General features: G+C 45.6%; 1 protein-coding gene across 1 annotated transcript in view; it reads left to right on the top strand.

Annotated features, from left to right (window-relative positions):
- The window catches only part of Kif13a (kinesin family member 13A), a 180360-nt gene that overhangs the window by 113525 nt on the left and 53391 nt on the right, over positions 1-13444 (top strand). The window contains exons 10-16 of the mRNA XM_028763098.1: positions 2132-2243; positions 2946-3158; positions 4098-4208; positions 5657-5791; positions 7627-7757; positions 9503-9589; positions 9687-9853. Of these exons, the coding sequence (XP_028618931.1) occupies positions 2132-2243; positions 2946-3158; positions 4098-4208; positions 5657-5791; positions 7627-7757; positions 9503-9589; positions 9687-9853 (956 nt within the window). The remainder of the gene's footprint in view (positions 1-2131; positions 2244-2945; positions 3159-4097; positions 4209-5656; positions 5792-7626; positions 7758-9502; positions 9590-9686; positions 9854-13444) is intronic.

A 13444-nucleotide genomic window follows, 5' to 3' on the forward strand; every position in this document is an offset into this window, starting at 1 on the left:
GGCAGTTTCCTGGGAAGACTGTCAATCCTTAAAGAGCACCTCCTCATCAGGGTCCTTTTTTCTATGACCCACTTTTTGACCTACCAATGAACTCAAGCTCCTTAGCAGTTCCCAGGGCAGGTGCATTATGGATGTTTCGAGAAGTCTCATTTTTCCTTTCTACTCATTTTGAACCTGTATAAGGAAATCCCTTGAATTTGCTTTTTGTCTAACATCATTTCCAAGGTGTAAAATAAATAGAAAATAAATGCAAAATGGATACCAAAGAACAAATAATCGAAAGAAGAGAGGTCTATTAAAATGATATATAACATAAACACATTCACTAAGAATGTACTCCAATATCAAAAACCAGATTTCAACAATGCAGAAATCTACGTGTGAGGGAAGAATTCTGGTGATTAAAGTTTTAAAGTATAGGAAAAAAAGGAAAGAGAAAAAATTGAATTACAATTCAAATTCTTCCCCTTATCTGTTGCGTTTACTACAGCTGCTTTAATTCTGTTTTTGAGCTTGCTAGCTTGTTTTGTCTAAAAAAAAAAAAAAAAAATTATTTTTTGTTAAATTTGAGTCTGTGACTGTGGCTGTGTCTACGTCTGTGTAAGGTCCTTTGATTGCAGGTACCCACAGAGGCCAGAAGAGGGCTTGGTGATAAGTCGTTGGATACAGACACTAGAATTCTAACTCAGGATTCTTTACAGGAGCAGTAAGCGCTTTTAGCCACTGACGATCTCTCTAGCCCCCATTTGTTTTCTTTTTTATCTCAACTTCTCCATTATTATATGTTAAGTGGCTTTTAAAGTTTTGCTACTTTTAAATACAATGGTTTGGGGAGAGACCGTGGGTGTAGCTCAAGTAGAACAGCCCAGGAGACCCTTCCTTCATCCCCAGCACCACCAAAACCCAATGAAAACAAAGCAGAGCTGCTTATAAATGCCTGCATACAGGTCTTCCTTCCTCTGCCGTCAGCCCCTCCCTCTTAGCCCCTCCCTCTTAGCCCCTCCATCTTCCCCTGTCCTACTCCAGAGCTGGTAAGAAATTAAAGATTAGGAGTTTCCTAACAGCAGATGAGGGGAAAGGTAGAATGAAAAAGAGTTCTGGAATCACTGTTCACCCTCCAACACTGAGCACCCATTGCTGTCCTGCTGGAGACTCCTGCAGCAGCGCCCCCACCCTCTACCGCCCCCGCCCCAGATGCCTTTGGCCGCCAGCTGTAGAAAGCACACATTTAAACTCACACACAAGTTACGTACCAAAACACTGTCGGTGTTTCTCCGAAGGCAGATCGATTGTATCGGACCACCAGGAAAGGTTGTCAAATGTGTGTGGTTGCATCCTGCTGGACGCTGCCCTTCAGCAGGTTGGGGTCGGGCCTGCATTTCTGACAGGTTCCCAAAGATGGTGATAGATGGTTTAGGTCCCAGGACTGCGCTTCATTAATGATGAGTCTAGACAGCTGAGTATAGACATCCTTAGGTACTGTCAACTGCAAGTTCTCAAAATTTTGTGTATGTGTGTGTGTGTGTGTGTGTGTGTGTGTGTGTGACCGAGAGACCTTTGTCTGATTTAGTAGGTCTGAAGAGGCTTCTGTGGTTTTCTTAAAAGCTTTTGGTGTTTACCCATGCTCCTTTGAGTGGCAGAGTTTGAAAGCGAAGTCAGATGCTGTTCTTGGCTTGGGCATGTCTTCGCTTTTGTGAAACTGTGTTGACCCCACACTGAGTCATGTTGCCAGCATTAAGAGCTAAGTTATGGTGATTGTTCTGCCCGGTGCAAGAGCAGAGGCCTGAATGGTGCCGATCTGACCTGAAGATGAAGTAATCCAGACTTTAATATTTGGAGTGAGTTAGTGCTTTCCAGTATGATTTTTATAATAGCATGTATCGAGGTTCTAAAATATACATTTTATAAATGCTGTAATTAAGCATAATATTTTCCTATAGAAACTCTCAATTTTTTATTTTATGCTAATGAGTCTTTTTTTCTTTGTTTTTGGCTTCTGGGTAAATTATTGGAGATGTAACCATCTGTTGATTTAACTGTTCTGCATATTTTATTCTTATTTTCTAGAAAGATTGTTGTTTTATGAAAACAAACATTCCGCAAAACTTAATTTTTGTTCCTCTTGTGGCAGGTCACTTACAACCTTGGGATTGGTTATATCGTCACTGGCTGACCAGGCTGCTGGCAAAGGCAAAAACAAATTCGTGCCTTATCGAGATTCGGTTCTCACTTGGCTTCTTAAGGTATTGTGTTAACCTAGGATTCATATTTATCTAAACCTTCCTGTTTCCAGTGTGATAGCTGTTTAAGAAGTGTGCAGGGGTAACCAAGCACACAGTACTGCCTAACCAAGCACACAGTACTGCCATCGTAATTCTTAGTGGTGCACAACAAAGATAGTTTGTAGGGTGTGTGGAGATGGCTCAGCAGGTAAGACAACTGCTTGAGTAAGCTTGGATCTCTGAGTTCCAGTCCCCAGCATCCATGTGAGCAGCTGGGCGTGGAGATGGTGGAGCTTGCCAAATACCCAGCCTAGCTGAGACGCCTGGCTTCCAGTTCAGCGAGACACACTATAGAGGAATTAAAAGTGACAGAGGAAGACATCAGTAGCTTCTTTACCTCTTCATGTGCATACCTACACACACACACACACACACACACACACACTCATATGCATGTGCCACACAACAGCATACAGATACAAATTCACGCTACTTTATTATTTTATTCTGTCACAATGTCCTTTGGCAGGTACTATTTATTGCTATAAATATAGACAGGCCACGTTTCATCTTTTTTTATAAAATGATGTGCAAAACGTTAACACACATTCACATTACATTTTCTTCTCGAAGACCAAAGTCCATGTGGTTATTCCCTGTGTTTATCGTGTGCTGCCATGAAACGGTGTTCAACAAGGTGCTGCTATTTGAAATTCTTTATAGGACAATTTAGGAGGGAACAGCCAGACGTCTATGATAGCGACCATCAGCCCAGCAGCAGACAACTATGAGGAGACACTGTCCACGCTACGATACGCAGACAGAGCCAAGAGGATTGTGAACCACGCTGTCGTGAATGAGGACCCCAATGCCAAGGTCATCCGAGAGCTTAGAGAGGAAGTGGAGAAACTGAGAGAGCAGCTCTCACAGGCTGAGGTAATATCTGTCTGCCGTGCCCTGTTCCTGACATCCCTTCACTTGGGCCTCTGATGGGTAAGGGTGTGCTGGCTTGCAGCCCTGGGTCATATCCATGTGATTCGGCTTTTCAGTGTGTAGCATCTGCTCTGAGCTAAGAGGCATTGTAAAGAACAACGCGACTGACCCCAACTGCTGCCCTGGCAACCTGCAGTCAGGAGGAAAAGGATGTCATTCCTGTCACTGCCTAATTGTTTGCTTTAGTCGGTCATGTGGCCTTTGAACTTCCAAAGGGAAATCCTAAGAACAGTGTGTGGTGGTTTGTTTTATTTTGTTTTGTTTTGAAATTAACATTGTAAATTGTTTTCACAAGGCTTTCAGAGAATCCAAGCATCCTTTCCTTTTGTCTTGGAAGTTGGGTCTTTTTGATAGAAAGGTTCCTAAGTGGTTACTGTAGCTACAAGATATTTATGGGTGACACTATTGATTTCTGTCTTATTGACAAATAAATAAATCCGCTTAAATTACATTTTCCCTGTATTGAGATATTTCAGAGATAAACTCTAGCATTTCTTTTCAATCCTTAAATGAAATACCTATTAGTCTTTACTGACTTTTTTTTTCCCTCTATATACTGGCTTGCTTTTTTTTCTGCCTCTTCTTTAAAAGGAGCAAGCAACCATGTCCTCTTCTTCCATTTACTCTGATGAGTGAAGTCCAAGGCCCACGCTGACAGTGTGTGACTTAATTGCTTTCGAGAGACTATCACTACTTGCCAAGGAAGGACATAAGGATGCTGAGATATAGCTCATTACTATTTAGCATAGCTTATAGCTGCATACAGAAGGTGCAGGGCCCTGTGTTCAACCCCCAGTACCATAGACAAGGACACCATTCTAGATATTCTGTACATAGTGCTGGAGAGATTGTGAAAGTTGACATCTCTGGTTTATTTTAAAGGCCATGAAGGCCCCCGAGCTGAAGGAGAAGCTCGAAGAGTCTGAGAAACTGATAAAGGAGCTGACAGTGACATGGGAAGAAAAGCTGAGGAAGACGGAAGAGATCGCACAGGTGGGCTTATGAGTGGGCCTCCTTCCACCTGCTGTCTCCTCTAAAGCCCTCCACGGCAGTGGTTCTCAACCTTCCTGATGCTGTGACCTCTTAATACAGTTCCCCATGCTGTGGTGACCGTCCCCCAACCACAAAATCATTTTTGTTGCTACTTCGTAACTGTAATTTTGCTACTGTTGTGAATCATGATCTAAAATATCTGATAGGCAGGATGTCTGAGTATACGACCCCTGTGAAAGGGTCCTTCAACCCCTAAAGGTCAAGAACCGATGCCTCGGGGCCTTGCTGTCTCTGCCAGGCTCATTTTAAAGCACCAGCCTCTCATCGGTCAGCAGTCTGTGTATGGTCCTGTGTGATGTCCTGCTGGAATGCTCGATTGAATAAGCAAGGCTGGGGGGCAATCCTTCCTCCTTTCTGCCCCTCATAGGAACAGAAGTCCACCTTGTGGTAGAGTAGGGCTTTGGTTGTTTTGTTTGTTGTTTTTTTTGGGGGGGGGGGTTGGGGGGTTTGGTTGGTTTTTGTTTTTTGATTTTTTTAGCTTTTTTTTTTTTTTTTTTTTTAGATCTCTTGGCATTGAGAGCTCTGCTTAGCAAAAACCTTTAAAACACACCGCACAGTAGGTTTTTCACCATGTGCTTCCTTGTGCCTATTGGAAGACACTGTACGAGCAGTCACTGAAACGGGCTGCAGCGAGGGTAATAAAGCCAGAGCGAGCACAGGGTCACTCCACCCCTCCACACGGTGCATCTTGTGAGCACAGCTATGGCTTGTCTCCTCTTACAAGAGCAGTGTTTCCACGAGAGGCCAGCTTCTTTTTATTAGCTACTGTGTTCCCCGCCATAGATAGTACCCGCCACGCTCTACACTCTAGTGCCTACGTCTTACATGGACAGGTGGGTTCAAGGCTTGTCATTACAGGGTTTCTACCTGCTCCTCCAACTCCATCTCCCACTGTTTTCCCCATTTGCTTGGAGCTCTTTGCCCCTGAAATCGTCCTCTGTGCACTGTCTTCTGTGCTTTCCAGGGACCACTTTTTAAACAATTAATCTTGCTTCTTGCTGTTGACATTCATTTAACGCTCCAAGAATTGTTTTGCACATTCTCAGCCCATCCTGTTCTCTCAGCCCATCATGATGTCCCTCCCAGGAAACCATGCAGCCCTTCCTCGCCCTCCGTGGCACACCGATACTCTCTTTTGCATTCTACTTAAGTGGTCTTGTCCTCTCCCAGACTTTCAGTTTCTACAAGCCGACACTGTGTGATTCACCCGAGGTGCCCTATGACACTGTTGTGCCCTGCACTGCAGCCCTTAGTAAACTTAGTCAAGCCGGGTAGAATGTGTCATCTCTTTGGCATTGTCCCCAGAAGCAGTGACTTACTCTTTCCATGGATACGTCTTGCGACTAGAACAACAAAGCATCTCTGCTTCTGTCTGTTTCCGTGACCAGGAGAGACAGCGGCAGCTGGAGAGCATGGGGATATCCCTGGAGACCTCTGGCATCAAGGTGGGGGATGACAAGTGCTACCTCGTCAACCTGAACGCAGACCCTGCCCTCAACGAGCTTCTGGTTTACTATTTAAAGGTGAGAAGGTGTATGAGAACCGACCACCATGCTCTCCAGTCATCCCAACTGAACCTGGATTCCCTGCCCCGGGACTTCCATTTTTGTGTCTGGCATTGCCCTCAATAGCAGTAAGACAGTGATGGTGCAGCCCCTCCCCACTGATCATAAGAAACAGCCTTTGTTTCACCGATGTCCTTGAGGACAGGCTACAGAGGGGACAACTCAGGGTACACCCATAGAAGGACCCAAATATAAGATCACTGAGGTTCTGAGGTGTCTGGGGTCATATATAAGGTCATATGAGGTTCTGAGGTGTCTGGGGTCCAACCACAGTGATTCTGAGAGGCCTTGGGAGAACCTTCACTGTAACACTAGGAAGATATCAAGACCCACACAAGCCTAAAGAGACCCTGGAGCAAAGCACCAAGTCTGTCTTAGCTCTGACCCTATTATCCCAAAAGGACTTTTGTTCTATGGTCACCCTTCAGAATGGCCTTTGAGCATTGGCACTGTGTCCTTGTGTGCACTGAGCATTCTGGAGGCATCTCCAAAGTTTTCCAATGTCCTACCATTAGATCCCATGTACATTCTTTTTCTTTTTTTCTGAGACAGTGTTTTCTCTGTATAACAAACTCTGGCTGTCCTGGACTTGCTTTGTAGACCAGGCTAGCCTCAAACTCATAGAGATCCACTTGCCTCTGTCTCAGAGTGCTGGGATGAAAGATGTGTGCCACTGTGCCTGCCCCCATGTGTGTTCTTTAAAAGTATCAAAGACTCCTGTGAACTTTTATGTGCCTAGGTTATAGCCGTCTATATGTGTGGCATTAAAACTGGAGGAGGTGCTGTAAGGCAAACACTCGGTTGTCAGTTTGCAGAGCTACGTCATCACTGGTCTGGTGCCTGCAAAAGCCCTGCCATTCATGTTTGATAAAATAAGAAAGCCCAGATAAATGACCTTTGGTTTGTCCTAAAATAGTGTTGACATTATGATCTCCTAAAAGGTCAAGAGATGTCAGGGGTTCTTTGGCTATATTTGTAGAACTACTAGATAACTTTATTAAGCAAGAAATAGGACACCAGAGCCAGGTGTGGTACTCCATAGCTGTAATCTCAGTATTTGACAGACAGTGTAAGTCAAAAAGCTTGGGTGTTCAGGCTCATCTTCCATTATGTAGCAAGTTCAGGGCCAGCATGATTTTTCCCTTTTCTTTCTTGCCTGGCCCTTAAGAGTTAAAAGAGTTCCCAGTCACAGCTATCAGCACCAACCCCAGTGTTCACACCTTGCTGCCTTCCTCCTCAGTTTACCGGTGGTGTCGAAGCTGGCCTTAAACACCAAGGCTTAGGAGGACATGGCACGCTGGTACCCACTTCAAATAGTAAATATTCAATCCAGAATGAGAAGTCAGTGTCTGCTACTGCTAAATCCAATTTCCTTATGTTTTAAAATGACCTAATCACCATTGATACAGGAGTAGGTGTTGGTAAAGTTTAAATATTTTTAAAAATTATTTCAAGGTAAGCTTTTGGCTTAAAACATATGTCATTTGCTAATCTATCTATCTATCTATCTATCTATCTATCTGTAGCAGGCATACACATGCCACAAAGTGTGAATAGAGATCAGAGAACTATTTTCTTCCACCATGTAGGCCTTAGGGATTGAACTCACGTCATTAGGCTTGGTGGTGAATGCCATTATCTGATGAGACATCTCACCAATCTACCCTTGGCTTTAATGCTCCCGATCTCCTGTGCGATTAATTTCATACTCCTGATTTATTCCATGTGCTTGTGAGCATTTCTGGCTGAGTCACTTGTGAACTTGGTTTCCTGTCTTCAATTGTATGTTCTAGGATCACACCCGGGTGGGTGCAGATACCTCTCAGGACATCCAGCTCTTCGGAATAGGGATTCAGCCCGAGCACTGTGAGATCGACATCGCAGCGGATGGAGACATCACTCTCACACCCAAAGAAAACGCAAGGTAGGAGGCGGCTGTGGGGTCTTCCGCTCCTCCCTTGTTTTCAGAACACAGGCCCTTTCCCTTTGCTTGCTGTAGTTACATCAAAGTTAAGGATATACTAGGTATCCTAGAAGATTTACTTTCTGGTTACGGAGAGTGTATTAATTACCATTTCTGTTTCCTTAACCAAAAACAAACAAATAAAATACAAAAAACAGAGGAGGGGCATATTTTGGCTCCTGATTTGAAAGAGTACGGTCCATATGGCTAGCAGGTCATGGTGGGAGGCATGGCCAGTGGGGTGTTGACGGATCCTTGAGAGGATGAAGCAGCTGGCACTGTCAGGTGTCATCTGGAAGTCGTCCTATCTAGACACTTGGTAGTTTTATCCTCCAAGGTCCGCCCCCAGTGACTCACTTCCTCCAGTGAGGCTCCGCCTCCCAAATCCCACGACCTTTGAATACAGCGCCACCCAGTGGAAAGTAAGTGTTCTAGCACGTGAGCCTGTGGAGACATTGCATATTGAAATCATAGCGGTAACTTTGAGGCCTGACAGAGCTCTTTTTAGTGCAATTACCGCAAAGCCTTAATTGCCAGGGTTAAACTACTACACTGAAGGGTATATGTTTTCATGAATGAATTTCAGAAGCTCAGGCGTCAGAGTCCTGTGTAGCCCAGGACTTTACTAATGAGAGATTGTATGATCACGATTTGTCATCAGGTTTCCCTGAGCATCTTAAAAGGAATTTCCTTTTAACTAACTACCTTCACACACCCGTATTTTGTTTCTAAACTGCCAGCAAACTTTTTTTGTTTGGTTGGGGTTTTTTGGTTTTTTGAGCCAGGGTTTCTCTATGTAGCCCTGGCTGTCCTGGAACTCACTCTGTAGACCAGGCTGGCCTCAAACTCAGAAATCCGCCTGCCTCTGCCTCCCAAGTGCTGGGATTAAAGGCAGGCGCAAACTTTTTTTTTTTTAATGAGCTGTTGAGTATATGTATTTTAGGTTTGGGGGTACTTAATTTTGTGTGTGTGTGTGAGTGTGTGTGTCAGTGTGTGTCTGTCTGTGTTTATGTGTCTGTGTCAGTATGTGTCTGTGTGTGTATGTCTGTGTCAGTGTGTGTCAGTGTGTGTCTGTGTTTATGTATCTGTGTCAGTATGTGTCTGTGTGTGTGTCTGTGTGTCAGTATGTGTCTGTGTGTCAGTGTGTGTCTGTGTGTCAATATGTGTCTGTGTGTGTTTATGTGTCTGTGTCTATGTCTGTGTGTGTGAGAGAGAGATACAGAGTGGAGATCAGAGGACAGTCACAGGTGTGGCACCTTTCCCTTGCACCTTGTTTGAGGTGAAGTCTCCTGTTCAGCACTGCATAGGCAGGACTGGCTGGCCTGGGAGCTTTCAATGTTTCTGTGTCTCCCGCCCTTGTCTCCTTGGGAAGGATGAGACTACAGCTGTGTGCTACTATTCCAGCTTAGCATGGGCTCTGGGGATCTGAATTCAGATCCTCACACTAGCTTTACCTGATGAGCCATCTCCCCAGCCCCAGTTTGTAAATGTTATGAAATGCTTTCTCTCTTCATTAGAAGCACACAGAGTTGGGGAATCCCTCTTTGAGGGCCTTAGCAGGCCCTGGCTCACTGCTGAGACTGTTTCTGTTACTCTTTCAAATGTCTCCCAGAATGCAACCATTAGGAGACTGTTCTCTGTCACTTCTTTGAGTCTTGAGGCTACTGTCTTCTCTCCACCTGACACCTCCCTTTGTATCCCTCCAGGTCCTGTGTAAATGGCACCCTTGTCTGCAGTACTACCCAGCTGTGGCATGGCGACAGGATCTTATGGGGAAACAACCACTTTTTTAGGTATCAACTTCATGCTCTCTAGTGCCTTTCATTTCCATTTTTCTTTCTGTTACGTATAAATCAAGCTGATATTATCTAATGATGAAAACCTCCACAGAATTAACTTGCCTAAGAGGAAGCGGCGGGACTGGCTGAAAGACTTTGAGAGAGAAACCAGTGCTGCGGAACATGACCTGGACGCTGCGAGCGAGGCTTCCTCAGAACCCGACTACAACTACGAGTTCGCACAGATGGAGGTTATCATGAAAACACTGAACAGCAATGGTAAGAAAGTCAGCGGATCCTGGGCTAGAGAGATGGCTCAGAAGTTAAGAGCACTGATTGCTCTTCCAGAGGTCCTGAGTTCAATTCCCAGCAATCACATGGTGGCTCACAACCATCTGTAATGGGATCTGATGCCCTCTTCTGGTGTGTCTGAAGACAGCTACAGTGTACTCACATACATAAAATAAATAAATCTTTAAAAAAAAAAAAAAGAAAAGACAGCGGATCCTACCTAGACCCATACCCTATACCTTATACCGATACCGTATACCTGAGGGACACCTTATAGAAGCAGAGCCATCCTGAAACTCAGATACAGCCGGTCCTTTTCTTACAGAGGCCATCATCAGTGAGGATTAGCATCAAGACTGCAGAGAGAACTCAGGTGGAACCAGGGAGTGTGCAGATGGCCTCCATCCCCAAACCAGTCATGATAGCATTTCCATGGTCACAGAGTATTTACTATTGAATGGATTTGACAAAGATATATATATATATCAGATTTTCTGCCATTGGTCTTGTCATTTGTCATTTCTGGAAGAGTAAAAAATGTCACAGAGAAAATACGGATCCAGGGATTTCGACTCTAAAAGGGGTAGCATTTGCTACGAGCTCAGTTGGAAATTAAACCTCCAGAGAGGCTTACTTAACTGACAGGCTCACGTACCTTTGGTAAAAACTAATACTTCAAGTGTCCTGTTCTCCAGGCTGTTTCCCTTCGGAGGACAATGCCTCCCTTCCCCCACCAGTCCCCCTGAGAGGTGCTTCCCTCCGTGGCTCACACACATGCTCTGATGCAGTCAGATGAGCTGCTGGCCTTGGTGTCCTCAGAATTCCATCTCCTGCTAGGTGGCTTCCCGATCGTAAGCCTGTCAGCCTGGTGGTCATCCCCATGGTGGTCCTACTTGAAGATCCTCTTCCCCCTCCTGTGGTTTCAGACGAAGCTGGTCCACCAACACTGGGAGAGAGGTTCTTAGCTGCTGCCTGAGCATGTGGGAACCTGGCTGGCTTTCAGCAGGGACGCTGAGGGACGCTGTGTGCTTCGAGCTTTGGCAAAGTCTGACAGTCAGTATTGGGGTGAAACAAAAGTTTTCTGCCTGACAGAAATGCTTCTTGATTCCAGCTCTGGTACCTTACAGCTGTCCCTTTCCACACACACCCAGCCACATAGGAGAGTGTCTTGGGTGTTATTGTCGTTGTTACTAACGGCTTCATTCCTACAGAGACCTTGGCAGACCAGGGGCGTGGCTCTTTTAAATGTAACCTCCATCTTCTCAGTAATCACTGAGACCTCTAGAGTAAGTACTGACCTAAAGCCCAGCTCATTTGCATGTAGATGAGCTGGGGAAATGGCTCCCCTAGTTAAGAGCTTGCCCTGTAAACCCAAGTACCAGCATTCTGGTCCATAGAACCCACGGAAAAGCTAGGTGCACATGGCGGCCCAGCTGTCGTCCAGCATGGGGGAGGTAGAAACAGGACCCCTGGAACAAGCTGATGCCGGGCAGGAGAGAGAAATATTATCAAAGATTTCCCAGGCTGGGGAGATAGCTTAGTCAGTACTTTCCTTCCAATTAGGAAGATCTGAGTTCAGTCTCTAACACTCACATTTAAAGGAGGAACAGCATGTACCTGTAACCCCAGCACGGGAGAGGCAAGGACAGACAGAGGGCTCCTGCAGCTTGATGGACAGCCAGTCTAGACTAACTGGTGAGCCCCAGGCTAGTAAGCCCCCGGGCATGGGTGGGTAGGAGTAGGGTGATATATCTAAGCAGGGTGCTTGGTACTGAGCCTGACAACTGAGTTTGATCCCAGAATTTGATCCTTCTACATGGTAGAAGGAGAAGACCAGCTCTGCAGGTGTCTCCTACCTCCGCAGATGTGCCACAGCGTGTGTGCACGTGCACACACGAAATCAATGTTTCTAAACGTGGACAGTGCCTGAGGAATGACGCTCACGACTGACGACTGACCTCTGGCCTTCACATGCACACACCTCCACGTGTGTCTCGCTCACCTCACAGACATGAGTACATACATGTGTGTACACTCACTGAAAAAAAAATCAAAATAAAATTTAAAGAGAAATACGAGAGAGGATCAGAGCTAAAACGGAGCCCAGCCTCTGAGCAGGGCTGTGTCTGATGAGCCCCAGGAGGGGACCTGGAAGTCCAGCATGGGAGGCTCAAGCACAGGACTAAACTGCTGTCCTCTCTGTGTCTGCGTCTTGGTCTGTGGCCTTAGTTTGTGCTGTGTCACTTTGGCTGCTGGTGCAGCTTTAAGTAGCCTATCATGCAGCCTCTTTGACAAAGAACCTGGGTTGAGGTCCTGTGCCTCAGCCTCTGGGGTCACGTGTTTCTGCAGCATAGGAAGCAGGAGTGTGAACTAAATACGTTCTTCAGGACCTGGGTGGTAAAAAGTCAACGGCAGGTTTTGCTTAGCATGAACAAGGCCCAAGGTTCAATCCCCAGTGTGTCATTAGGGATCTTGTCACCAAACCCTGTAAAGCCATTTCTCAGTTATGAAAACTGATGCTGTTTTGAAGAAAAAACAAATTTTCTAGTAATCTGGTTGTTCGTTTTGAAGACCCTGTTCTTTGATGAGTGCCCATAAGGAGCGGCTTTCGGGATAAGAGCACTGTATCAACCTGTTTATCAAGTTGGTATCTTACCTCCACTGACTAGCCAGCTTCCAATCTGAGCTCAAACTCTGGTGCCATCACTGGTTGCTATGTGACTTTGGTCATCTATGTGAGTTTTCTGAGCCCCAGTTTCCAGAACATTAAACATGCCATCCTCCATGGGGAAGGGGGTGAGGGCTGCAGGGTTCTTGGAAGATCGTGCATGTGGAGTCAGTCTGGTCCCTGCACTTGAGCTACAGCCAGTAGAGTCTGTGCTGGCATGGCAGCTGTTGTTTCTTTGTAAAACTACTCACGGTGTCTTGCAATTACATGAAACTGCTCGTTTTTGCTTTGTTTTATTAACTTTATTTCTAAGGCTAGTGTGTTCTCTTACATGCTAATATAGAAAGAGTATTGTTTATGCTTATTGTACAAACTGATGGGCTATTTTGGAAGAGTTTTGCTGCTAGCCATGATCAGATGAAATTGGACTGTAGCACAGGTTATCAGGGCTGCTGGGAGATGCTCACTGTGACGGACAGGTCTCCCTTCTTCACATGGTTGTCAAGTGGGCTGACTCCCTGCAGACTGCTCACTTATGTTGTGACTTGGTTCATGTGCCATTGTGTGGATCTGGCATCCATCTCATTGGTCATCACCATACTAGTACCCAGCCAATTGGCTCATTAGAGTCAGGTCCCACCTGTACCACAGCTATCCATAGAGGTGCTAAGAGTGCTATCTGTTGTGTGTACATGTTTGTCCCTGGACCACTAAATGGCCAAAGGGATGGTGTTTCTTCTCTCTCCCTCTCCCCCACTCTGTCTCTCTCTGTCTCTCTCTCTCTGTCTCTTTCTTTTTCTTCCTTTTTCTCCTTCTCCCTCCCTCCTTCCTTCCCTCCTTCCTTCCTTCCTTCCTTCTCTCTCTCTCTCCCTCCCTCCCTCCCTCCCTCCCTCCCTCCCTCCCTCCCTCCC

Source organism: Grammomys surdaster, unplaced genomic scaffold (genome assembly GCF_004785775.1).
Source record: "Grammomys surdaster isolate TR1022 unplaced genomic scaffold, NIH_TR_1.0 137, whole genome shotgun sequence".
Lineage (NCBI taxonomy): Eukaryota > Metazoa > Chordata > Mammalia > Rodentia > Muridae > Grammomys > Grammomys surdaster.